This window comes from Coturnix japonica, unplaced genomic scaffold (assembly GCF_054131305.1).
Source record: "Coturnix japonica strain WE unplaced genomic scaffold, WE-NBRP24 Scf043, whole genome shotgun sequence".
Lineage (NCBI taxonomy): Eukaryota > Metazoa > Chordata > Aves > Galliformes > Phasianidae > Coturnix > Coturnix japonica.
In genome coordinates, this window is record NW_028188946.1 from 743647 (window position 1) to 769835 (window position 26189).

The 26189-nt window shown below is 55.0% G+C and overlaps 1 protein-coding gene across 3 annotated transcripts; it reads left to right on the plus strand.

The window, feature by feature from the left end:
- The first annotated feature begins 364 nt into the window (after positions 1-364).
- On the plus strand, positions 365-25541 carry PUF60 (poly(U) binding splicing factor 60). Of its 3 annotated transcripts, none has more exons than XM_085531500.1 (11): positions 365-413; positions 3653-3748; positions 7392-7481; positions 8429-8803; positions 13388-13549; positions 14621-14713; positions 15741-15954; positions 17556-17746; positions 20924-21059; positions 22124-22359; positions 25111-25541. In XM_085531500.1, exons 5-11 carry the CDS (start codon positions 13388-13390, stop codon positions 25408-25410), a joined length of 1332 nt encoding a protein of 443 aa, XP_085387626.1. In that variant the 5' UTR covers positions 365-413; positions 3653-3748; positions 7392-7481; positions 8429-8803; the 3' UTR covers positions 25411-25541. The 3 variants fall into 3 exon arrangements, with proteins under 3 accessions (XP_085387626.1, XP_085387624.1, XP_085387625.1); XM_085531498.1 differs by having other exon boundaries at positions 8429-8479; XM_085531499.1 differs by lacking the exon at positions 8429-8803.
- Positions 25542-26189: the final 648 nt, after the last annotated feature.

Genomic DNA, 26189 nt, shown 5'->3' on the forward strand with positions numbered 1-26189 from the left:
AGCGTCCCATAGAGACCCATAGTGACCCTCCACCAGGGCTGGCGATTCCACCACCTCCCTGTTCATCCTATTCCAGCCCCTAACTCCCCATCCTGTAAAGAAGTTCTCCCTAATATCCACCCTAAACTTGCCCTGTGTCCCCCTTAATCCCCCCGCCCCATATTGGGCGCTCAGCTCCTCCCAGCCGCTGGGGGGCGCTCAGCCCCGTGCGCGTCTACCCGGAAGCGGAAGACTCCGCCGTCCCTCACGCTACTCTCGAATTCTCGCGAGACGTCACACGTCATCCCACCTTTATCCACGGCAGCTCTCGCGAGATGTGCCCTTCCCCGCGTATCCTTGTAGGTTCTCGCGAGAACTGGGCGCCGATCGCCGACGGGGTGGACAAGATGGCGGCCACAACGACCATCTCTCTGGTGAGTCGCGGCCTGGGTTGGGTCGGTTCGGTTCGGTTCGGTTCGGTTCGGCTTCTTTCGGGTCCCAATGAGGCTCTACGAGTCCTGGCCTGCGACCCGGCCTGCAAAGCCGCAGCCCGGTTCGGTCCGTAAATGACCCATAGAGATCCATAGGGACCCCATAGAGATCCATAGGGACCCCATAGAGATCCATAGAGACCCCATAGAGATCCATAGAGATCCATAGGGACCCCATAGGGACCCTATAGAGATCCATAGGGACCCCATAGAGATCCATAGTGGCCCCATAGAGATCCATCGGGACCCGATAGAGATCCATTGGGACCCATAGGGACCCCATAGAGATCCATAGGGACCCCATAGAGATCCATAGGGACCCCATAGAGATCCATCGTGGCCCCATAGAGATCCATAGGGACCCCATAGAGATCCATAGGGACCCCATAGAGAGCCATAGGGACCCATAGAGAGCCATAGGGACCCATAGAGATCCGTAGGGACCCATAGAGATCCATAGAGATCCATAGTGTCCCCATAGTGTCCCATAGAGACCGATAGCATCCTATAGTGACCCCATAGAGACCCACAGTGACCCCATAGAGATCCATAGTGACCCATAGAGTCCCATAGAGACCCATAGAATCATAGAATGACCCAGGTTGGAAAAGACCTTGAAAATCATCAAGTCCAACCTCAGCCTAACCAGAACCTTATAACCATAGTACCCTATTGCTACCCTACACTAAATCATATCCCTCAGTGAGGGAACAGAGTGAAGCATAGTGACCCATAGAGACCCATAGTGACCCCATAGAGATCCATAGTGACCCATAGTGTCCCATAGAGACTCTAGGAACCCATAGCATCTCATAGAGACCCATAGTAACCCATAGCGACATAGGGACCCCATAGAGAAATAACAACACATAGAGACCCATAGTGACTCCATAGAGATCCATAGTGACCCATAGCGTCCCATAGAGACCCATAGAATCATAGAGTGATGCAGGTTGGAAAAGACCTTGAAGATCATCAAGTCCAACTGCAGCCTAACCAGAACCCTATAATAATAGCACCCTATCAACATAGTACCCTATAGCCATGGTACCCTATAGCCATAGTGCCCTTTAACCATAGTGCCCTTTAACCATAGTGCCCTATAGCCATAGTGCCCTATAGCCATGGTACCCTATAACCATAGTACCCTATAGCCATAATACCCTTTAACCATAGTACCCTATAGCCATGGTACCCTATAACCATAGCACCCTATAGCCATAGTACCCTATAACCAGAACCCTAACTAACAACCTTCCACTAAATCATATCCCTCAGTGAGGGAACATAGCGAAACATAGTGACCCCATAGAGACCCATAGTGACCCCATAGAGACCCATAGTGACCCCATAGTGACCCCATAGAGACCCATAGTGACCCCATAGTGGCCCCATAGCGACCCATAGAGATCCATAGCATCCCCGTAGAGGTCCATAGGGACCCCATAGAGATCCATAGGGATCCATAGTGACCCATAGAGATCCATAGTGACCCATAGAGACCCATAGTGACCCATAGAGGTCCATAGGGACCCCATAGAGATCCATAGGGACCCCATAGGGGTCCATAGGGACCCCATAGAGATCCATAGTGACCCCATAGAGATCCATAGAGACTCCATAGTGACCCCATAGAGATCCATAGTGACCCCATAGAGATCCATAGAGACTCCATAGTGACCCCATAGAGACCCATAGTGACCCCATAGAGATCCATAGTGACCCATAGAGATCCATAGCATCCCCATAGAGATCCATAGGGACCCATAGAGACCCCATAGAGACCCCATAGAGACCCATAGTGACCCCATAGAGATCCATAGATACCCCATAGACATCCATAAAGATCCATAGGGACCCCATGGAGAAACATAGAGACCCATAGGGACCCCATAGAGACCCATAGGGACCCCATAGAGACCCATAGGGACCCCATAGAGATCCATAGTGACCCCATGGAGATCCATAGAGATCCATAGTGACCCCATAGAGACCCATAGTGGCCCATAGAGATCCATATGGACCCCATAGTGTCCCCATAGCATCCTATAGTGACCCCATAGAGACCCACAGTGACCCCATAGAGATCCATAGCTACCCATAGAGTCCCATAGAGACCCATAGAATCATAGACTGACCCAGGTTGGAAAAGACCTTGAAGATCATTAAGTCCAACCTCAGCCTAACCAGAACCCTATAACCATAGTACCCTATAGGCATAGTGCCCTATAGGCATAGTGCTCTATAGCTACCCTACACTAAATCATATCCCTCACTGAGGTAACAGAGCGAAGCATAGTGACCCCATAGAGACCCATAGTGACCCATAGGGACCCCATAGAGACCCATAGGGACCCCATAGAGACCCATAGGGACCCCATAGAGACCCACAGGGACCCCATAGAGACCCATAGGGACCCCATAGAGATCCATAGGGACCCCATAGAGATCCATAGGGACCCCATTGACACCCATAGTGACCCCATTGACACCCATAGAGATCCATACTGGCCCCATAGAGATCCATACTGGCCCCATAGAGACCCATAGTGACCCCATAGAGACCCATAGTGACCCCATAGAGACCCATATGGACCCCATAGAGACCCATAGGGACCCATAGAGACCCATAGGGACCCCATAGAGACCCATAGGGACCCCATAGAGACCCATAGGGACCCCATAGAGACCCCCTGGTGAGGCCTCATCTGGAATAATGTATCCAGTTCTGGGCTGAAGGTGTGGGGCCATAGTGGTGAGGCTGGTCTCATTTCAGTAGTGCGTGGGGACAGGACTAGGGGTAATGGGATGAAATACAGCATAGGGAGTTCCTTAATAAGAACTTCGTTACAGTGAGGGTGACGGAGCAGCGGAACAGGCTGCACAGGGAGGTGGTGGTCAATGGTGTCAGTGATGGTTAATGATGGTCAGTGCTGGTTAATGGGCCGTCAGTGATAATCAATGGGCTGTCAGTGATAATCAATGGGCTGTCAGTGATAATCAATGGGCTGTCAGTGATAGTCAATGGGCCGTCAGTGATGGTCAATGGGCTGTCAGTGATAATCAATGGGCCGTCAGTGATGGTCAATAGTCAATGGGTTGTCGGTGATAATCAATGGGCTGTTAGTGATAGTGAATGGGCTGTCAGTGATAGTTAATGGGCTGCGTTTCTGTCTCCTTAGGGCACGGAGTCCATTAAGATGGAGAATGGTCAGAGCACAGCAGCCAAGCTGGGGCTCCCCCCCCTCACTCCGGAGCAGCAGGAGGCCCTACAGAAGGTGAGAGCACCCGCCGTCCCTTGTCCTGCATTGAACCTCCTTCCATTTCACTTAGTTTGACTTGGTTGGGTTCAGCGTCGTGTGATGGGCGTCACCTTTATTGCTGGTGTTACAAGAGCAGAGCTCTCCTGCCAGCAGCGTGAGCAGGGCACTGTGTGCTCTGCGTGGATCCACACCCTCCATGTTGTGCCTCAGGGTCCCTTGCTGTAGTTGGAAGGTGAAGGTGACTTTAGCAGAGCACAACGGGTGGTTACCATTGGGGTAGGAGGTGTGCTTTGTTTGTAATAGGCCCAGGTAGAAAACACCTTCAGATCCCATTGAGACCATTGAGAACTACAACAGAGCTGCTGTGCGGAGCAGCCTAAACCACAAGCAGGAGGTTTGTAATAGACCCAGGTATAAAACACCTTCAGATCCCATTGAGACCATTGAGAACTGCCCCAGAGCTGCTGTGCAGAGCAGCATTACCTGCAAGCAGGAGGTTTGTAGTAGACCCAGGTACAAAACACCTTCAGATCCCATTGAGACCATTGAGAACTACCCCAGAGCTGCTGTGCAGAGCAGCATTACCTGCAAGCAGGAGGTTTGTAGTAGACCAGATAGAAAACAGCTTCAGATCCCATTGAGACCATTGAGAACTGCCCCAGAGCTGTTGTGTGGAGCAGCCTTACCCTGCAAGCAGGAGGTTTGTAATAGACCCAGGTATAAAACACCTTCAGATCCCATTGAGACAACTGAGAACTGCCCCAGAGCTGCTGTGCGGAGCAGCCTCACCCCACAAGCAGGAGGTTTGTAATAGACCCAGGTATAAAACACCTTCAGATCCCATTGAGACCATTGAGAACTACAACAGAGCTGCTGTGTGGAGCAGCCTAGACCACAAGCAGGAGGTTTATAACAGACCCAGGTATAAAACACCTTCAAATCCCATTGAGACCATTGAGAACTGCCCCAGAGCTGCTGTGTGGAGCAGCCTTAAACCACAGGCAGGAGGTTTGTAATAGACCCAGGTTTAAAACACCTTCAGATCCCATTGAGACAACTGGGAACAACACGCACCAGCTTCGTGTCTGTAGGTCAGGAGCTGCAAAGCTGGAGGGTGTCAGTGAGCAGCGGGTCCTGCAGATCAAAGAGGACAGACAGAGGGAGGCAGGGGAGGGGTAGTGCAGAGCCAAGAGATGGGGTGGTAGGAGCCCCCTTCCCTTCTGTAGAACCTCTTTGTCCAGATGTTCTGAGTGGATGTGGAGGAGGCTGCTGTGCTGCCCTGGGCCCGGCAGGTAAGGAGCTGCGGGGGGACTGAGGGAGGAAGAGGGGAGATACAGAGTGTGTGCTGCATGCTGCTTTCCTAACACGGCGCCTGCTGCAGGTCCATCCCGTCCCGCTGCAGGTCCATCCCATCCCGCTGCAGGTCCATCCCGCTGCAGGTCCATCCCATCCTGCTGCAGGTCCATCCCGCTGCAGGTCCATCCCATCTGCTGCAGGTCCATCCCGTCCTGCTGCAGGTCCATCCCGTCCCGCTGCAGGTCCATCCCGCTGCAGGTCCATCCCATCTGCTGCAGGTCCATCCCGTCCTGCTGCAGGTCCATCCCGTCCCGCTGCAGGTCCATCCCGTCCCGCTGCAGGTCCATCCCGTCCCGCTGCAGGTCCATCCCATCCCGCTGCAGGTCCATCCCGTCCCGCTGCAGGTGCATCCCGTCCCGCTGCAGGTGCATCCCGTCCCGCTGCAGGTGCATCCCGTCCCGCTGCAGGTGCATCCCGTCCCGCTGCAGGTGCATCCCGTCCCGCTGCAGGTCCATCCCGTCCTGCTGCGGGTCCATCCCGTCCCGCTGCGGGTCCATCCCGTCCCGCTGCAGGTCCATCCCGTCCCGCTGCAGGTCCATCCCGTCCCGCTGCAGGTCCATCCCGTCCCGCTGCAGGTCCATCCCGTCCCGCTGCAGGTCCATCCCATCCCGCTGCAGGTCCATCCCGTCCTGCTGCAGGTCCATCCTGCTTCAGGTCCATCCCGTCCTGCTGCAGGTCCATCCCGTCCTGCTGCAGGTCCATCCCGTCCTGCTGCAGGTCCATCCCGTCCCGCTGCAGGTCCATCCCGTCCCGCTGCAGGTCCATCCCGTCCCGCTGCAGGTCCATCCCATCCCGCTGCAGGTCCATCCCGTCCCGCTGCAGGTCCATCCCGTCCCGCTGCAGGTCCATCCCATCCTGCTGCAGGTCCATCCCATCTGCTGCAGGTCCATCCCGTCCCGCTGCAGGTCCATCCTGCTTCAGGTCCATCCCGTCCTGCTTCAGGTCCATCCCGTCCTGCTGCAGGTCCATCCCGTCCCGCTGCAGGTCCATCCCGTCCCGCTGCAGGTCCATCCCATCCCGCTGCAGGTCCATCCCGTCCTGCTGCAGGTCCATCCTGCTTCAGGTCCATCCCGTCCTGCTTCAGGTCCATCCCGTCCTGCTTCAGGTCCATCCCGTCCCGCTGCAGGTCCATCCCGTCCCGCTGCAGGTCCATCCCGTCCCGCTGCAGGTCCATCCCGTCCCGCTGCAGGTCCATCCCATCTGCTGCAGGTCCATCCCGTCCCGCTGCAGGTCCATCCCGTCCCGCTGCAGGTCCATCCCGTCCCGCTGCAGGTCTATCCCGTCCCGCTGCAGATCCGGCCCATCCCGCTGCAGGTGCATCCCATCCCGCTGCAGGTGCATCCTGTCCTGCTGCAGGTCCATCCCGTCCCGCTGCAGGTCCATCCCTTCCCGCTGCAGGTCCATCCCGTCCCGCTGCAGGTCCATCCCGTCCCGCTGCAGGTCCATCCTATCCCGCTGCAGGTCCATCCCGTCTTGCTGCAGGTCCATCCTATCCCGCTGCAGGTCCATCCTATCCCGCTGCAGGTCCATCCCATCCTGCTGCAGGTCAATCCCGTCCCGCTGCAGGTCCATCCCGTCCCGCTGCAGGTCCATCCCGTCCTGCTGCAGGTCCATCCCATCCCGCTGCAGGTCCATCCCATCCCGCTGCAGGTCCATCCCATCCCGCTGCAGGTCCATCCCGTCCTGCTGCAGGTCCATCCCGTCCATCCCATCCCGCTTCAGGTCCATCCCGTCCTGCTGCAGGTCCATCCCATCCCGCTGCAGGTCCATCCCATCCCGCTGCAGGTCCATCCCATCCCGCTGCAGGTCCATCCCATCCCTCTGCAGGTCCATCCCGTCCTGCTGCAGGTCCATCCCGTCCTGCTGCAGGTGCATCCTATCCCGCTGCAGGTGCATCCCGTCCTGCTGCAGGTCCATCCCGCTGCAAGTCCATCCCGTCCCGCTGCAGGTCCAGCCCGTCCCGCTGCAGGTCCAGCCCGTCCTGCTGCAGGTCCATCCCATCCTGCTGCAGGTCCATCCCGTCCCGCTGCAGGTCCATCCCATCCCGCTGCAGGTCCATCCCATCCCGCTGCAGGACCATCCCGTCCAACCCTGTTCTGAAGCTTTTTGCTGCATTTCAGGCGTTGCAACACCGAGACGTTAGCAAGCAGCTGCATAACATCCCATGCATTAGTGCTTAGGGCTGGGGCAGCACAGGGCGCCGCTGGCAGCTGCTGGCTGTGGGCAGTGATGGTGTGAGCTCACACGGCATCCCCTCGCTCCGCGGTGTTGCCTCGTGGTTACAGCCTGTATTTCCTCGCAGGCGAAGAAGTACGCGATGGAGCAGAGCATCAAGAGCGTGCTGGTGAAGCAAACCATCGCCCACCAGCAGCAGCAGCTCACCAACCTGCAGGTGAGGGCCCTTCCCGGGCGCTCTGTGTGTCCTCCTCTCCCCAACAAGGTGGAGTTTCTTTTGACACTTAGAGGCAGAGCGCAGCCCTGACGTGTGTCCGGAGCCAGGTACAAGCGCTTCTATTTCCACAGTGAAATCGAAGTATTTCAGCCTTCAGCCCTCTATAAAGAAACGCCCTTTGCTCACCTGGACAAATTGACCCCCCACTTTTCACATATTCAAATTGAAAACTAAGAGTTTCTGTCCCGTTAGTGGCCAAACACTGCTTGAAACACCAGGAGCTAAAGAATTAATTAATTAGCTGTGGGTCTCCCCTTCAGCTTACTCTTAAGATGGTGTTTGGGGTTACTGAGATCAGTGTCCTTCCACCATCGTTTCAATATCAGGGCAGGGTTCCCCCTTTCCTCTGCTGTTAGTGCTGCCCCCTTCCCTTCCCCATCAGCTGGGAAGTCATTGGCTGCTCCTGAAATTGAGGCTGCCGACCCCCGAGCTGCCGTTGCCGTCTCCCTCGTGCCCCAGCTTCCAACTCATCCGCTGCTCTCTGCTCGTGGGGAGGCCCAAAGTAATAACGGGCTCCAGGTGCATTTAATGCGGCGTCACCGTGGATGTGCTCGCCACGTTAGGCAGCTCCGGCCTGTCAGGGCCGCGTGTGTTTCCGAGTGGCCGCTGCGGTTTGAGGGGCTTCTTGTTTAAACGCTGGGGGCGAATCAACGACAGTGGTTGCAGAGGTTACTATTGCCTTGAGTCCCCCCCTGGGAGAAGACCCAGCTCCACCCTGAGCCGGGGGCCTGGAATCCGCAGGGTCCCAGCCATGGACGGTCCTTGGGCGCGAGGAAGGAGAGGCCTCTCGCGCAGGTTCCCCGTGCCGCCGCTCTGCTCGAGTTTGTACAAACAGCCGTAGTATGCTCAGCTCCAACAGACTGAACTCTGTCTTTACTGTCTTTCAGATGGCAGCAGTGACAATGGGCTTTGGAGATCCTCTCTCACCTTTACAATCGGTCAATAGACATATTCACTTCTTCTCGGGCACTTAGTCAGGGTTATAGAATGGGGAAGTACGTAGCGGTGATACCGTGCTCTTAATTCAAGCCAGCACAACCCTCCCATTACCCACCCGTTACGGACAGCGCAGCAAGCAGAGGCAAAGTGTAAAGTCCCCAGAGGAAGAGCCCGTGGGCTGGGTGCAGTCTGCTGGGGCCCTGGAGTCAGTTGGCAGAGCCAGCCTTAGATATCGCACAGTGCTCAACACCCGGCACATTGTGGGAGCCGCGTTTCTAGGGACGCTGCAGTCCTGAGGTCCCGGCCTAAATCTGACTGCCAAGGTAACTCACCACTGGGCGATTTCCTTCACCGAGGGCAGCAGGAGCCTGGGGAAGGCCGGGGCGCTGCCGGCTCCGGACGGGCTGTAGCCGAGCTGTGACGTGGTTCTCGCATTTAGGGGAATACGGGACGTTCGCACGTGGTGGAAGAGCCAGACCCGCGGGGCTGCTCACGTCACCCCTGTGTCTCTTTAGTGCTGCAGTTCTTTGTCACGGGGGCTCCATGACTCTGAGCTCCCGCTGGTTGTTATCCACCCCCTGGGCGCTGCAGGGAGCGAGCAATAAGCTCCACTCTCAATGCTAAGGTTCCTCTGCCTGGATTTCCATGCTGTGGGGCTGAGATGGTTCCATATTCTCCATGTTGTGGGGCTGAGATGGTTCCATATTCTCCATGCTGTGGGGCTGAGATGGTTCCATACTCTCCATGCTATGGGGCTGAGATGGTTCCATATTCTCCATGCTGTGGGGCTGAGATGGTTCCATATTCTCCATGCTGTGGGGCTGAGATGGTTCCATCTGGCCCAAACAACCTGCAATAGAGCTGCCTTCCCTCCCATAGCACATGATGGTGGGTGTTGGCAGCACAGCCAGCATCAAACCGGCCGATGCTGATAAGCCTGGAGAGGAGCAGGCAGCACAAACAGGATCCTGCACAGCTGGTTTCTCAGCCCTTGTGCCCAAGGAGCCTTTAGCAGCTGAGGCAGATGCTTGGTTAGAGCTGTAACCCCACCAGGTTCTGCTTAGGTTCTATAGCTCAGTAATAGACGGGCAACAGGTGAGAAGTGCAGATTGATAACGGGACGGGAGGTGTTTGATTTCTCACTGGGCTCAGAGTTATCTGCTGTAAGGAGTCCGTCCTTCAGGCTGGGGGCACTTGGACAGTGATGCTGATGGGGCAGAGCCCAGAGGTGGGATCCTCCTCTCAATCCCTGCCCCCTCTCAATCCCTGCCTCCTCTCAATCCCTGCCTCCTCTCAATCCCTGCCCCCTCTCAATCCCTGCCTCCTCTCAATCCCTGCCCCCTCTCAATCCCTGCCTGCTTTTCATCCCTGCCTCCCTGGTGCTGCAGCTCATGCAGTTTGGCTGTGCATTACTCAGCAGCCGCCCATCAGGAAGGCTGGGAATGCAGCCAGGCTGTGTCCAACGCCCCCCATTGGTGAGGGTCCTCCCTCCCTACCCGAAGGAAGCACAGTCTGAGCTTCCCATTGGGGTATCTCAGCTCCTGCCTTTAAAGCTTCCATCAGCTTCGAGTGTTAGAGCTCGAGATTCCAGTTCTGCACCAGCAGGACCAGCCCAAGTTCCCAGTGCTGTTGTGTTAAAGCTGAGGCTGCAGTGCTGGTTCTGCATCATCTCCTGCCTTTAAAAGCAGCGTCCCAAGGCTCTTATTAAACATAGGCTCAGGAGCTGGAGTTTGATTCTGCCTGGTGCAGGGCTGTGCTGTCCTGTCCATGAGCACCCCTAGATTTATGCTAAGGGCTGTCAGTGTGGGTTATGGGCTCTGATCTATGAGCACCCCTAGATTGATCCCATGGGCTGTCAGTGTGGGTTATGAGCTCTGCTAGTCCATGAGCACCCCTAGATTTACCCCATGGGCTGTCAGTGTGGGTTATGGGCTCTGATCTATGAGCACCCCTAGATTTACCCCATGGGCTGTCAGTGTGGGTTATGAGCTCTGCTGGTCCATGAGCACCCCTATAGTTACCCCATGGGCTGTCAGTGTGAGTTATGAGCTCTGCTGGTCCTAGATTTACCCCATGGGCTGTCAGTGTGGGTTATGAGCTCTGCTGGTCCATTAGCACCCCTAGATTTATCCTAAGGGCTGTCAGTGTGGGTTATGGGCTCTGCTGGTCCTGTATTTACCCCATGGGCTGTCAGTGTGGGTTATGAGCTCTGCTGGTCCATTAGTACCCCTATATTTACCCCATGGGCTGTCAGTGTGGGTTATGGGCTCTGATCTATGAGCACCCCTAGATTGATCCCATGGGCTGTCAGTGTGGGTTATGAGCTCTGCTGGTCCTATATTTACCCCATGGGCTGTCAGTGTGGGTTATGAGCTCTGCTGGTCCTATATTTACCCCATGGGCTGTCAGTGTGGGTTATGGGCTCTGTTGGTCCATTAGTACCCCTATATTTACCCCATGGGCTGTCAGTGTGGGTTATGGGCTCTGCTGGTCCTATATTTACCCCATGGGCTGTCAGTGTGGGTTATGGGCTCTGTTGGTCCATTAGTACCCCTAGATTTACCCCATGGGCTGTCAGTGTGGGTTATGAGCTCTGCTGGTCCTATATTTACCCCATGGGCTGTCAGTGTGGGTTATGAGCTCTGCTGGTCCATTAGTACCCCTATATTTACCCCATGGGCTGTCAGTGTGGGTTATGGGCTCTGATCTATGAGCACCCCTAGATTGATCCCATGGGCTGTCAGTGTGGGTTATGAGCTCTGCTGGTCCTATATTTACCCCATGGGCTGTCAGTGTGGGTTATGAGCTCTGCTGGTCCTATATTTACCCCATGGGCTGTCAGTGTGGGTTATGGGCTCTGTTGGTCCATTAGTACCCCTAGATTTACCCCATGGGCTGTCAGTGTGGGTTATGATCTCTGCTGGTCCTATATTTACCCCATGGGCTGTCAGTGTGGGTTACGGGCTCTGCTGGTCCTAGATTTACCCCATGGGCTGTCAGTGTGGGTTATGGGCTCTGCTGGTCCTATAGTTACCCCATGGGCTGTCAGTGTGGGTTATGGGCTCTGCTGGTCCTATAGTTACCCCATGGGCTGTCAGTGTGGGTTATGGGCTCTGCTGGTCCTATAGTTACCCCATGGGCTGTCAGTGTGGGTTATGAGCTCTGCTGGTCCTATAGTTACCCCATGGGCTGTCAGTGTGGGTTATGGGCTCTGCTGGTCCATGCCAGCTATATTGGGGGTGATGGGGTGATGTGCTTGTCCAGCTCTCCCCAGTTTCATGCCTGGAACCTTGTTACTGGAAGGGGGAGGCATCAAAGCTTCACGCTGCTTCAGGGCCTCCCTGCCCTGCACGTGTCCCATCCATCCCATACAGAGCAGCAGCTCGGCCCCGTGCCCATCCCCAACACACTGACAGTCTGGTCGTAGGGAGCTGCCCCTATGAGCCGTCCCTTCTGCTCGAGGACGTGCTGGCCAAAGCTGGGACTTTAGAGGCAGAATCTTCCTCAAATAACGTTAATTAGCATCAGCCATTGCAGCATTGCAATGTGGGTGAGATATTGGAGGGCGCTGCTTGATTGGAGGGCGCTGCCTGATGGGATCCCTGCTTTAAGAACTGTCTGGATTTGTCTCGTGAACAGGTTTTTCAGGCATAACTTAAGAGAAATAGCACAGAGACCTTGTCTGCACCGAAACTGCTCAGGGCTGCTCCACTATCTGAGCCAGTACCGCCAGGCAGTGAGAAGTACTAGCACCACACGCTCAACCGACCGGCCCCGTTTGGACTTTTTTTCAGTTATTTCTTTTATTTTTTTTCCCTACTTTATGTTTGTTTGCTTGGTTTTCCTTTTGGAAAGTGGTGCCTAGTACTGGATCTCCTGCTGCCTGGGGGGGGCGGAGGGGAGGAGGAGGAGGAGGAGGAGGATGGAGGAGGAGGAGGATGGAGGATGGAGGTGGAGGAGGAGGAGGAGGATGGAGGATGGAGGAGGAGGATGGAGGATGGAGGTGGAGGAGGAGGATGGAGGATGGAGGTGGAGGAGGAGGAGGTGGTGTGTGATGCTCCATGGGGTGGGAGGAGGAGGAGGAGGAGGATGGAGAAGGAGGAGGAGGAGGATGGAGGAGGTGGCTGTGATGCTCCATGGGGTGGGAGGAGGAGGAGGAGGAGGTTCCCAATTCCAGCTCCTTTGCTGTATGGGAGGATGGGGGGGTCTTTAGGGGAGGGGGGGGAGTAACCAGGTGGTGCCCGGTGCTGGATCTCTTGCTGCCTGGGGGAGGTGGAGGGGAGGAGGAGGAGGATGGAGGATGGAGGAGGAGGAGGATGATGGAGGAGGTGGTGTGTGATGCTCCATGGGGTGGGAGGAGGTTCCCAATTCCAGCTCCTTTGCTGTATGGGAGGATGGGGGGGGTCTTTAGGGGAGGGGGGGGAGCAACCAGGTGGTGCCCGGTGCTGGATCTCTTGCTGCCCCGCCAGGTAGAGAGCAGGGGGGGGTTGCAGTGGTGTACAGCAGTGAGCCCTGTGCTGCCAGGAGGGGGTTGGCGGCCCTACAACGAAGTGATTTCCTCCTCCTGCAGGCGTTGCTGGAGATGTGATGACGCTGGGGAGGGTCAGACCTTGTGGCTGGGGTTGGAGTTAAGGCTCCCACGTGTCAGACCCCCCAGCAAAGATTGGAGTGCCCCGGGGCTGAGCTGCACGGCTTGTCCGCTCCAGCAGTGTGCGCATCGAGCAGGAAAATCCTTCCTTATGAGCGTGTGTGCCGGGCTGTGCTGCAGCACAGCGACCAGCTGCTCGTGTGGGGTCACAGCTACGGGGACGGACGGACGGAGGGAGGGAGGGAAGGAGGAAGGGAAGGAGGCCCCGAGGTCCGCGGCCACCCCCCATCTAACCAGGCAGTTCTTCTTTCCAATACAGATGGCAGCTCAGAGGCAGCGCGCCTTGGCCATCATGTGCCGCGTGTACGTGGGCTCCATATACTATGAGCTGGGAGAAGACACCATTCGTCAGGCCTTTGCCCCGTTTGGACCTATAAAAAGCATTGATATGTCCTGGGACTCTGTTACCATGAAGCACAAGGTTGGTTAACAGCCCTCAGCTCGTGTGTTTGTCTGTTCTCAAAGGCCTCATGGACTTAATAATGGAGCAGAAGGAGCCTGGACTCAGGGATGGCTGTAAAGCCTTGGCTCGAGCCTTTATGTGTCTGCACCTTCCTGCTCTATTGGGTTCGTTCAGGGCTCTGTAATGGGAACCGGGCTGCACAGAGATGCTGAGCAGCTCCCAGCCCTGCACCCAACATACAAACGCTGGCTCTCGAGGTTTGAGAGGCTCTAAAAGCAAAACGGGTGGAGATCTGCATTTCAGCGTCAGATTTTCAGTTCTGATGGCGATTCCTTACGGTCTTACCAGGCCACAGCATCAGGATGGGGTAGTGGGCTGTGTGAGCTGGTGCTGCTGTGGGACACGGTGCGGTTACAGGGCTGCTATGGGTCTCTATGGGTCTCTATGGGATGCTATGGATCACTAGGGATCTCTGTGGGTCACTATGGAACTCTATGGGGTCTCTATGGATCTCTATGGGTCTCTATGGGGTCACTATGGGTCTCTATGGGATGCTCTGGATCACTATGGGTCTCTATGGGGTCACTATGGGTCTCTATGGGATGCTCTGGATCACTATGGATCTCTATGGGGTCACTGTGGGTCTCTATGTGTCGCTGTTTGTCTCTATGGGTCTCTATGGGATGCTATGGATCTGTATGGGGTCACTATGCCTCTCTATGGGATGCTATGGATCACTATGGATCTCTATGGGGTCACTATGGGTCTCTATGTCGCTATTTGTCCCTACGGGTCTCTATGGGTCACTATGGGTCTCTATGGGATGCTATGGATCACTATGGATCTCTATGGGACGCTATGGGTCACTATGGGATACTATGGGTCACTATGGATCTCTATGAGGTCACTATGTGTCTCTGTGTGTCGCTATTTGTCCCTATGGGTCTCTGCGTCACTATGGGGCTCTGTGTGTTGCTATTTGTCTCTATGGGTCTCTGTGGGATGCTATGGATCACTATGGATCTCTATGGGGTCACTATGGGACTCTGTGTGTCTCTATTTGTCTCTATGGGATTCCTTCTGTCGTAGGGGTTTGCCTTTGTGGAATACGAGGTGCCTGAAGCTGCACAGCTGGCCTTGGAGCAGATGAACTCTGTCATGCTGGGAGGAAGGAACATCAAGGTGAGGATGGGTCACTATGGGTCTCTGTGGGACGCTATGGATCACTATGGATCTCTATGGGGTCTCTATGGGACTCTATGGGACGCTATGGGTCACTGTGGATCACTATGGATCTCTATGGGGTCTCTATGGGACTCTATGGGACGCTATGGGTCACTGTGGATCACTATGGATCTCTACGTTTCGCTATGTTCCCTCACTGAGGGATATGATTTAGTGGAGGGTTGTTAGAGTTAGGGCTCTGGTTATAGGGCGCTATGGCTATATGGTACTATGGCTATAGGGCACTATGGCTATAGGGCACTATGGCTATAGGGTACTATGGCTATAGGGTACTATGGCTATAGGTTTCTGGTTAGGCTGCGGTTGGACTTGATGATCTTCAAGGTCTTTTCCAACCTGGGTCATTCTATGATTCCATGGGTCTCTATGGGTCTCTATGGGACACTATGGGTCACTATGGATTTCTGTGGGGTCTCTATGGGATGCTGTGGGTCACTATGGGTCTCTGTGGGGCGTTATGGGTCACTATGGATCTCTATGTGTCTCTATGGGACACTATGGGGTCACTATGGATCTGTATGGGATCACTATGGGTCACTATGTGTCTCTATTTGTCTCTATGGGACGCTATGGATCTCTATGGATCTCTATGGGTCTCTATGTGTCTCTATTTTCTCTATGGGATGCTATGGGGTCACTATGGGTCTCTGTGGGGACACTATGGGTTTCTATGTGTCTCTATTTGTCTCTATGGGACGCTATGGGGTCACTATGGGTCTCTATGTGTCTCTATTTGTCTCTATGGGACGCTATGGGGTCACTATGGGTCTCTATGGGGTCACTGTGGGTCTCTATGTGTCTATTTGTCTCTGTGGGTCTCTATGGGGTCACTATGGGTCTCTATGTGTCTATTTGTCTCTATGGGTCTCTATGGGGTCACTATGGGTCTCTATGTGTCTATTTGTCCCTATGGACGCTATGGGGTCACTATGGGATTTCACACCCCATGTGCTGTGTCCTGCAGGTGGGGCGGCCCAGCAATATAGGGCAGGCCCAGCCCATCATCGACCAGCTGGCAGAGGAAGCTCGAGCCTTCAACCGCATCTACGTGGCGTCCGTGCACCAGGACCTGTCGGACGACGACATCAAGAGCGTGTTCGAGGCCTTCGGGAAGATCAAATCCTGCACCTTGGCCAGGGACCCCACCACGGGGAAGCACAAAGGATACGGCTTCATTGGTAACGGGGATATGGGTCTATGGGGTGGGATGGGGCTTCATGGTGGGCAATGGGGGCTTCATGGTGGGCAATGGGGGCTTCATGTTGGGTAATGGGGTCTTCATTGAGCAATGGGGGCTTCATGGTGGGGCTGGGGGCTTCATTGAGCAATGGGGGCTTCATGGTGGGGCTGGGGGCTTCATGGTGGGCAATGGGGGCTTCATGGTGGGGCTGGGGGCTTCATATTGGGTAATGGGGGCTTCATGTTGGGTAATGGGGGCTTCATGTTGGGGGATGGGGGCTTCATGTTGGGTAATGGGGGCTTCATGGTGGGGCTGGGGGCTTCATGTTGGTAAATGGGGGCTTCATGGTGGGGCTGGGGGCTTCATGGTGGGCAATGGGGGCTTCATGGTGGGGCTGGGGGCTTCATGGTGGGTAATGGGGGCTTCATGGCAGGCAATGGGGGCTTCATGGTGGGCAATGGGGGCTTCATGGTGGGCAATGGGGGCTTCATGGTGGGCAATGGGGGCTTCATGGTGGGCAATGGGGGCTTCATGGTGGGGCTGGGGGCTTCATTGAGCAATGGGGGCTTCATGTTGGGCAATGGGGGCTTCATGGTGGGGCTGGGGGCTTCATGTTGGGTAATGGGGGCTTCATGGTGGGGCTGGGGGCTTCATGGTGGGCAATGGGGGCTTCATGGTGGGCAATGGGGGCTTCATGGTGGGCAATGGGGGCTTCATGTTGAGTAATGGGGGCTTCATGGTGGGTAATGGGGGCTTCATGTTGGGTAATGGGGGCTTCATGGTGGGCAGTGGGGGCTTCATGTTGGGTAATGGGGGCTTCATGGTGGGTAATGGGGGCTTCATGGTGGGCAGTGGGGGCTTCATGTTGAGTAATGGGGGCTTCATGTTGGGCAATGGGGGCTTCGTGTTGAGTAATGGGGGCTTCATGTTGGGTAATGGGGGCTTCATGTTGAGCAATGGGGGCTTCATGTTGGGTAATGGGGGCTTCATGTTGAGTAATGGGGGCTTCATTGAGCAATGGGGGCTTCATGTTGGGTAATGGGGGCTTCATGGTGGGCAATGGGGGCTTCATGTTGGGTAATGGGGGCTTCATGTTGAGTAATGGGGGCTTCATGTTGGGCAATGGGGGCTTCATGGTGGGTAATGGGGGCTTCATGTTGAGTAATGGGGGCTTCATGTTGGGCAATGGGGGCTTCATGTTGGGCAATGGGGGCTTCATGGTGGGGCTGGGGGCTTCATGTTGGGTAATGGGGGCTTCATGTTGAGTAATGGGGGCTTCATGGTGGGCAATGGGGGCTTCATGTTGGGCAATGGGGGCTTCATGGTGGGGCTGGGGGCTTCATGTTGGGCAATGGGGGCTTCATGGTGAGCAATGGGGGCTTCATGGTGGGTAATGGGGGCTTCATGGTGAGCAATGGGGGCTTCATGGTGGGTAATGGGGGCTTCATGGTGGGCAATGGGGGCTTCATGGTGGGTAATGGGGGCTTCATGGTGGGTAATGGGGGCTTCATGTTGGGTAATGGGGGCTTCATGTTGGACACTGGGGGCTTCATGTTGGACACTGGGGCTCCATGACAATCCGAATGTTCCCCCTTGCAGAATACGAGAAGGCTCAGTCTTCTCAAGACGCCGTCTCGTCCATGAACCTGTTTGACCTGGGGGGTCAGTACCTGCGTGTGGGTAAAGCTGTGACCCCCCCGATGCCCCTCCTGACACCAGCCACCCCTGGGGGGCTGCCCCCGGCTGCGGCCGTCGCTGCTGCCGCTGCCACCGCAAAGATCACGGCACAGGTAAGAGACTGCAATGGGCAATGCATGGCATCTCTATGGGACTCTGTGGGACTCTGTGGGGTCACTATGGGTCTCTATGGGACTCTGTGAGACTCTATGGGGTCACTATGGGTCTCTATGGGACTCTGTGGGACTCTATGGGGTCACTATGGGTCTCTATGGGACTGTGTGGGACTCTATGGGGTCACTATGGGTCTCTTTGGGACTCTGTGGGACTCTATGGGGTCACTATGGGTCTCTATGGGACTCTGTGGGACTCTATGGGGTCACTATGGGTCTCTATGGGACTCTGTGGGACTCTTTGGGGACACTATGGGTCTCTATGTGTTGCTATTTGTCTCTATGTGTCACTATGTTTCGCTCTGTTCCCTCACTGAGGGATATGATTTAGTGGAGGGTTGTTAGAGTTAGGGTTCTGGTTATAGGGTACTATGGCTATAGGGCACTATGGCTATAGGGCACTATGGCTATAGGGTACTATGGCTATAGGGTACTATGGTTATAGGGTACTGTGGCTATAGGGTACTATGGTTATAGGGTACTATGGCTATAGGGTACTATGGCTATAGGGTACTATGGTTATAGGGTACTATGGTTATAGGGTACTATGGCTATAGGGTACTATGGTTATAGGGTACTATGGTTATAGGGTACTATGGCTATAGGGTACTATGGTTATAGGGTACTATGGCTATAGGGTGCTATGGCTATAGGGTACCTGGTTATAGGGTGCTATGGCTATAGGGTGCTATGGCTATAGGGTGCTATGGCTATAGGGTACCTGGTTATAGGGTACTATGGCTATAGGGTACTATGGTTATAGGGTGCTATGGCTATAGGGTACTATGGTTACAGGGTACTATGGCTATAGGGTGCTATGGCTATAGGGTACTATGGTTATAGGGTACTATGGTTATAGGGTGCTATGGCTATAGGGTACTATGGCTATAGGGTGCTATGGCTATAGGGTGGTATGGCTATAGGGTACTATGGCTATAGGGTACTATGGTTATAGGGTACTATGGCTATAGGGTACTATGGCTATAGGGTACTATGGTTATAGGGTACTATGGCTATAGGGTACTATGGTTATAGGGTACTATGGCTATAGGGTGCTATGGCTATAGGGTACTATGGCTATAGGGTACTATGGTTATAGGGTACTATGGTTATAGGGTACTATGGCTATAGGGTACTATGGCTATAGGGTACTATGGTTATAGGGTTCTGGTTAGGCTGCGGTTGGACTTGATGATCTTCAAGGTCTTTTCCAACCTGTGTCATTCTATGATTCTCTGGGTCTCTATGGGTCACTATGGGTCCCTATGGACCTCTATAGGACGCTATGGGTCACTATGGGTCTCTGTGGGTCTCTATGGGTCTGAAAGGCTGAAAAGCAGCTTTTGAGGAATTTAAAGCACTGGAATGAACAGCTCCGTCCCGTATCGGGATGTTTTAGGACACGGCTGTTAAATGGACACAGCTCATTGTGATAAGCTGCCGTCAGCCTTGATAAGGAGGAACGTTTCCTGCTCTTGTGCCAGCGGTTCAGGAGCTGCCGGAGACTTAAATCTGCCAGTAACACAGAACAGAGGCGTAATTAGCGTGGACTTTAATTGTAATAGCAGAGAGGAATGGGAGGACAGTAGGGTAGCACTGAGAGCTGTAGGACGGGAATCACAGCAGGCTGCTGGAGGGCAGGTTGTATGGAGGCAAAGGGGGTGGGAAGATACAAGGAGGTGGGTCAGCAATGCTTTAATCATCAGGGCTGGGAGCTTGGGATGGGATGGGATGGGATGGGATGGAATAGGATGGGATGGGATAGGATGGGATGGGATGGGATGGGATGGAATAGGATGGGATGGGATAGGATAGGATAGGATAGGGTAGGATAGGATAGAATGGGATAGGATAGAATGGGATAGGATAGAATGGGATAGGATAGAATGGGATGGATGGGATGGGATGGGGATGGGGATAGGAATGGGGATAGGGGTAGGGATGGGATGGGATGGGATAGGATAGAATGGGATAGGATAGGAAAGAATGGAATAGAATAGGATAGAATGGAATAGGATAGGAAAGAATGGGATAGGATAGGACAGGACAGGATAGGACAGGATAGGATAGAATGGAATGGAATGGAATGGAATGGAATAGGATGGGATGGGATGGAATAGGATAGAATAGAATGGTATAGGATAGAATAGAATGGAATGGAATGGGATAGAATGGGATAGAATGGAATAGGATAGGATAGGATAGGATAGGATAGGATAGGATAGGATAGGATAGGATAGGATAGGATAGGATAGGATAGGGTAGGATAGGATAGGATAGGATAGGATAGGATAGGATAGGATAGGATAGGATAGGATAGGATGGAATGGAATGGGATAGGATGGGATAGAATGGAATAGGATAGGATAGAATGGAATACAATACAATACAATAGAATCACACAAGGTTGGAAAGGACCTATACCAACCTAATTATTATATTATTATATACCAATGTAATGATTATAACGAATCTAGTCCAGAGTGTGATGCTGCATTGCTGCCTGTCGTGATGCTGCATTGCTGCCTGTCCCGATGCTGCATTGCTGCCTGTCCTGATGCTGCATTGCTGCCTGTCGTGACGCTGCATTGCTGCCTGTCGTGACGCTGCATTGCTGCCTGTCGTGATGCTGCATTGCTGCCTGTTGTGACGCTGCATTGCTGCCTGTTGTGATGCTGCATTGCTGCCTGTCGTGACGCTGCATTGCTGCCTGTTGTGATGCTGCATTGCTGCCTGTCGTGATGCTGCATTGCTGCCTGTTGTGATGCTGCATTGCTGCCTGTCGTGATGCTGCATTGCTGCCTGTCCTCGTGCTGCGTTGCTGCCTGTCGTGATGCTGCATTGCTGCCTGTCGTGATGCTGCATTGCTGCCTGTCGTGGTGCTGCATTGCTGCCTGTCGTGATGCTGCATTGCTGCCTGTCGTGATGCTGCATTGCTGCCTGTCGTGATGCTGCATTGCTGCCTGTCGTGATGCTGCATTGCTGCCTGTCGTGGTGCTGCATTGCTGCCTGTCCTGATGCTGCATTGCTGCCTGTCCTGATGCTGCATTGCTGCCTGTCGTGATGCTGCATTGCTGCCTGTTGTGATGCTGCATTGCTGCCTGTTCTCTCTTGCAGGAGGCGGTTGCAGGCGCTGCAGTCCTTGGCACTTTGGCCACCCCCGGGCTGGTTTCCCCTGCCCTGACCCTGGCGCAGCCGCTGGGGGCGCTGCCGCAGGCCGTGATGGCAGCGCAGGCACCGGGAGTCATCACAGGTGAGTTATTGCTTATACAGACCCATTGTGTCCCATAGAGACCCATAGTAACCCAGAGCATCCCATAGAGACCCATAGTGTCCCATAGAGACCCATAGTAACCCGGAGCATCCCATAGAGACCCATAGTGTCCCATAGAGATCCATAGTAACCCAGAGCATCCCATAGAGACCCATAGTGTCCCATAGAGATCCATAGTGTACCCATAGCGTCCTATAGAGATGCATAGTGACCCATAGAGACCCACAGAGACAAATAGCGACACATAGAGAACCATAGTGACCCCACAGAGATCCATAGTGACCCATAGCATCCCATACAGACCCATAGTGACCCATAGCATCCCATAGCATCCCATGGAGACCCATAGAGACAAATAGCGACACATAGAGACCCATAGTGACCCCATAGAGATCCATAGTGACCCATAGCATCCCATAGAGACCCATAGCGTTCCCATAGAGATCCATAGTAACCCCATAGAGATCCATAGTGACCCAAAGCATCCCATACAGACCCATAGTGACCCCATAGAGATCCATAGTGACCCATAGCGTCCCATAGAGACCCATAGAGACAAATAGCGACACATAGAGACCCATAGTGAACCCATAGAGATCCATAGTGACCAATAGCATCCCATAGAGATGCATAGTGACCCATAGAGACCCACAGAGACAAATAGCGACACATAGAGACCCATAGTGACCCCATAGAGATCCATAGTGACCCATAGTGTCCCATAGAGACCCCACAGAGATCCATAGTGACCCATAGTGTCCCATAGAGACCCATAGAGACAAATAGTGACACATAGAGTCCCATAGCATCCCATACTGATCCATAGTGTATCCATGGTCGCTGCCTGGTGCGCAGTGCTGCGCTCAGCCTCAGTGCAGCATTCAGCCAATGCATGGAGCGCTTGGAGGCTTCCACCTCCACGGCTGTTGTTTGCATAGAGCACATAAAGCCATTGGGATGCTGTGGTCCTCAGCACCAGTCAATGCGCGTCTGCATGTTGCCAAACATCAGCTCTCGGTGCTCCAAAACCTGTTCCCTTGCAGGTGTCACTCCCGCCCGCCCCCCCATCCCCGTCACCATCCCCCAGGTGGGGGTCGTCAACCCCATCCTGGCCAGTCCCCCAGCGCTGGGGCTGATGGAGGTCAAGAAGGAGAAGGAGGAGGAGGAGGTGTTCCAGGAGTCGGAGCGGCCGGAGATGCTGAGCGAGCAGGAGCACATGAGCATCTCGGGCAGCAGCGCCCGGCACATGGTGATGCAGAAACTGCTGCGCAAACAGGAGGTGAGCGTGGGGCTGCAGGGCTGTGCTAATGCAACGCAGGGCTGGCTGCAGGGCTGTGCTAATGCCAGGCAGGGCTGCAGGGCTGTGCTAATGCCAGGCAGGGCTGGCTGCAGGGCTGTGCTAATGCCAGGCAGGGCTGGCTGCAGGGCTGTGCTAATGCCAGGCAGGGCTGCAGGGCTGTGTTAATGCCAGGCAGGACTGGCTGCAGGGCTGTGCTAATGCCAGGCAGGGCTGGCTGCAGGGCTGTGCTAATGCCAGGCAGGGCTGGCTGCAGGGCTGTGCTAATACCAGGCAGGGCTGCAGGGCTGTGCTAATGCCAGGCAGGGCTGGCTGCAGGGCTGTGCTAATGCGACGCAGGGCTGGCTGCAGGGCTGTGCTAATGCGACGCAGGGCTGGCTGCAGGGCTGTGCTAATGCCAGGCAGGGCTGGCTGCAGGGCTGTGCTAATGCCAGGCAGGGCTGGCTGCAGGGCTGTGCTAATGCCAGGCAGGGCTGGCTGCAGGGCTGTGCTAATGCCAGGCAGGGCTGGCTGCAGGGCTGTGCTAATGCGACGCAGGGCTGGCTGCAGGGCTGTGTTAATGCCAGGCAGGGCTGGCTGCAGGGCTGTGCTAATGCCAGGCAGGGCTGCAGGGCTGTGCTAATGCCAGGCAGGGCTGGCTGCAGGGCTGTGCTAATGCCAGGCAGGGCTGGCTGCAGGGCTGTGCTAATGCGACGCAGGGCTGCAGGGCTGTGTTAATGCCAGGCAGGGCTGCAGGGCTGTGTTAATGCCAGGCAGGGCTGGCTGCAGGGCTGTGCTAATACCAGGCAGGGCTGGCTGCAGGGCTGTGCTAATGCCAGGCAGGGCTGGCTGCAGGGCTGTGCTAATGCCAGGCAGGGCTGGCTGCAGGGCTGTGCTAATGCCAGGCAGGGCTGGCTGCAGGGCTGTGCTAATGCCAGGCAGGGCTGGCTGCAGGGCTGTGCTAATACCAGGCAGGGCTGCAGGGCTGTGCTAATGCCAGGCAGGGCTGGCTGCAGGGCTGTGCTAATGCGACGCAGGGCTGGCTGCAGGGCTGTGCTAATGCGACGCAGGGCTGGCTGCAGGGCTGTGCTAATGCCAGGCAGGGCTGGCTGCAGGGCTGTGCTAATGCCAGGCAGGGCTGGCTGCAGGGCTGTGCTAATGCCAGGCAGGGCTGGCTGCAGGGCTGTGCTAATGCCAGGCAGGGCTGGCTGCAGGGCTGTGCTAATGCGACGCAGGGCTGGCTGCAGGGCTGTGTTAATGCCAGGCAGGGCTGGCTGCAGGGCTGTGCTAATGCCAGGCAGGGCTGCAGGGCTGTGCTAATGCCAGGCAGGGCTGGCTGCAGGGCTGTGCTAATGCCAGGCAGGGCTGGCTGCAGGGCTGTGCTAATGCGACGCAGGGCTGCAGGGCTGTGTTAATGCCAGGCAGGGCTGCAGGGCTGTGTTAATGCCAGGCAGGGCTGGCTGCAGGGCTGTGCTAATACCAGGCAGGGCTGGCTGCAGGGCTGTGCTAATGCCAGGCAGGGCTGGCTGCAGGGCTGTGCTAATGCCAGGCAGGGCTGGCTGCAGGGCTGTGCTAATGCCAGGCAGGGCTGGCTGCAGGGCTGTGCTAATGCCAGGCAGGGCTGGCTGCAGGGCTGTGCTAATGCAACACAGGGCTGGCTGCAGGGCTGTGCTAATGCGACGCAGGGCTGGCTGCAGGGCTGTGCTAATACCAGGCAGGGCTGGCTGCAGGGCTGTGCTAATGCCAGGCAGCTCTGCAGCTGGCTGTGCAGCGCTGGATTCCTGCTGCAATTGCTGCACGAGCTCCTGTGGGGTTACAAGGGCTGGGGATTCATTCTCTGCTTGTGAAGGTTCTTATTCAGCCTTTGGGAGCGTCTCTGGGTTTATATAGGAGGGCTGCCTGGTCACCAGGCCAGGAAAGGGCCAGGAAAAAGGGCAGGAAAGGGACAGGAAAAAGGACAGGAAAGGGCAGGAAAAAGGCCAGGAATGGGACAGGAAAGGGCCAGGAAAAAGGCCAGGAAAGGACAGGAAAAGGCAGGAAAAAGGCCAGGGAAGGGACAGGAAAAAGGCCAGGAAGGGGACAGGAAAGGGACAGGAAAAAGGGCAGGAAAAGGCCAGAAAAGGGCCAAGAGGTCTTTGTGATTAGACACTGTTTGCTCAGCGTCATTAAGAGGCCAGGTAGTTTATTTGGGTTGGATGGGGGGCGGCTGGGTTGGATGGGGGGCAGCCAGTAGTTGGGATGTTGTGATGGGATATTCATGTAGTTGGGATGTTCTGATGGGGTATTCATGTAGTTGGGATGTTCTGGTGGGATATTCATGTACAAGTTGGGATGTTCTGATGGGATATTCATGTAGTTGGGATATTCTGATGGGATATTCATGTAGTTGGGATGTTCTGATGGGATATTCATGTAGTTGGGATGTTCTGATGGGATATTCATGTAGTTGGGATGTTCTGGTGGGATATTCATGTAGTTGGGATGTTCTGATGGGATATTCATGTAGTTGGGATGTTCTGATGGGATATTCATGTAGTTGGGATGTTCTGGTGGGATATTCATGTAGTTGGGATGTTCTGATGGGATATTCATGTAGTTGGGGTGTTCTGATGGGATATTGATGTAGTTGGGATGTTCTGACCTGTTGCCTTCATGCCATGGGTCTGCAATGCTGGGATACCTGTTGCAGCAATTGATTTCTGTGTCTGCAATGGAGCAATGCTGATTGATCCATCCCATTCCTTCTCCCTACAGTCCACCGTGATGGTGCTTCGTAACATGGTTGACCCCAAGGACATCGACGACGACCTGGAGGGGGAAGTGACGGAAGAATGCGGCAAATTCGGCGCCGTGAACAGGGTGATCATCTACCAGGAGAAACAGGGCGAGGAGGAGGACGCCGAGATCATCGTCAAGATCTTCGTGGAGTTCTCCATGGCCTCAGAGACTCACAAAGCCATCCAGGCCCTGAACGGCCGCTGGTTCGCGGGCAGGAAGGTGGTGGCGGAGGTTTACGACCAGGAGAGGTTTGATAACAGCGACCTGTCGGCGTGAGCCCAGCAACAAGGACTCGACCCCGTCCCCTCCCGTCTGTTTTTTAGCCATGTGTAAAGATAAAGATTGAGCCCACGTGGAGCAGCTCTGTCATGTACCCGTAGTTTGGATAAAAGCACCAAGAGAGTTAACGCGTGTTTTTAACCTTAACCTGGGTCTTAAAGGGACCAACACCCAGCCAGGAGGTCACAGCTGGAGCCTGTGTGTGCTTCATGCCTCCCAGTGCTGCACTTTGTGCCCCCCAATGCTGCACTTTGTGCTGCACTTTGTGCCCCCCAATGCTGCACTTTGTGCTGCACTTTGTGCCTCCTGTTGCACTTTGTGCCCCCCAATGCTGCACTTTGTGTCTCCCAATGCTGCACTTTGTGCCCCCCAATGCTGCACTTTGTGCCTCCTGTTGCACTTTGTGCCTCCCAATGCTGCACTTTGTGCCCCCCAATGCTGCACTTTGTGCCTCCCAATGCTGCACTTTGTGCCCCCCAATGCTGCACTTTGTGCCCCCCAATGCTGCACTTTGTGCCCCCCAATGCTGCACTTTGTGCCCCCCAATGCTGCACTTTGTGCCCCCCAATGCTGCACTTTGTGCCCCCCAATGCTGCACTTTGTGCCCCCCAATGCTGCACTTTGTGCCTCCCAATGCTGCACTTTGAGCCTCCCAATGCTGCACTTTGTGCCCCCCAATGCTGCACTTTGTGTCTCCCAATGCTGCACTTTGTGTCCCCCAATGCTGCACTTTGTGTCCCCCAATGCTGCACTTTGTGCCCCCCAATGCTGCACTT

What these genes read in the sequence shown, in the direction of transcription:
- PUF60 (XM_085531498.1), top strand. Translation starts at nt 387, where the DNA reads ATGGCGGCCACAACGACCATCTCTCTG. An exon ending in CTGTTACCATGAAGCACAAG is followed by an intron (nt 13,550 to 14,620) that starts GTTGGTTAACAG and finishes CTTCTGTCGTAG; the next exon opens with GGGTTTGCCTTTGTGGAATA. An exon ending in CCGCAAAGATCACGGCACAG is followed by an intron (nt 17,747 to 20,923) that starts GTAAGAGACTGC and finishes TCTCTCTTGCAG; the next exon opens with GAGGCGGTTGCAGGCGCTGC.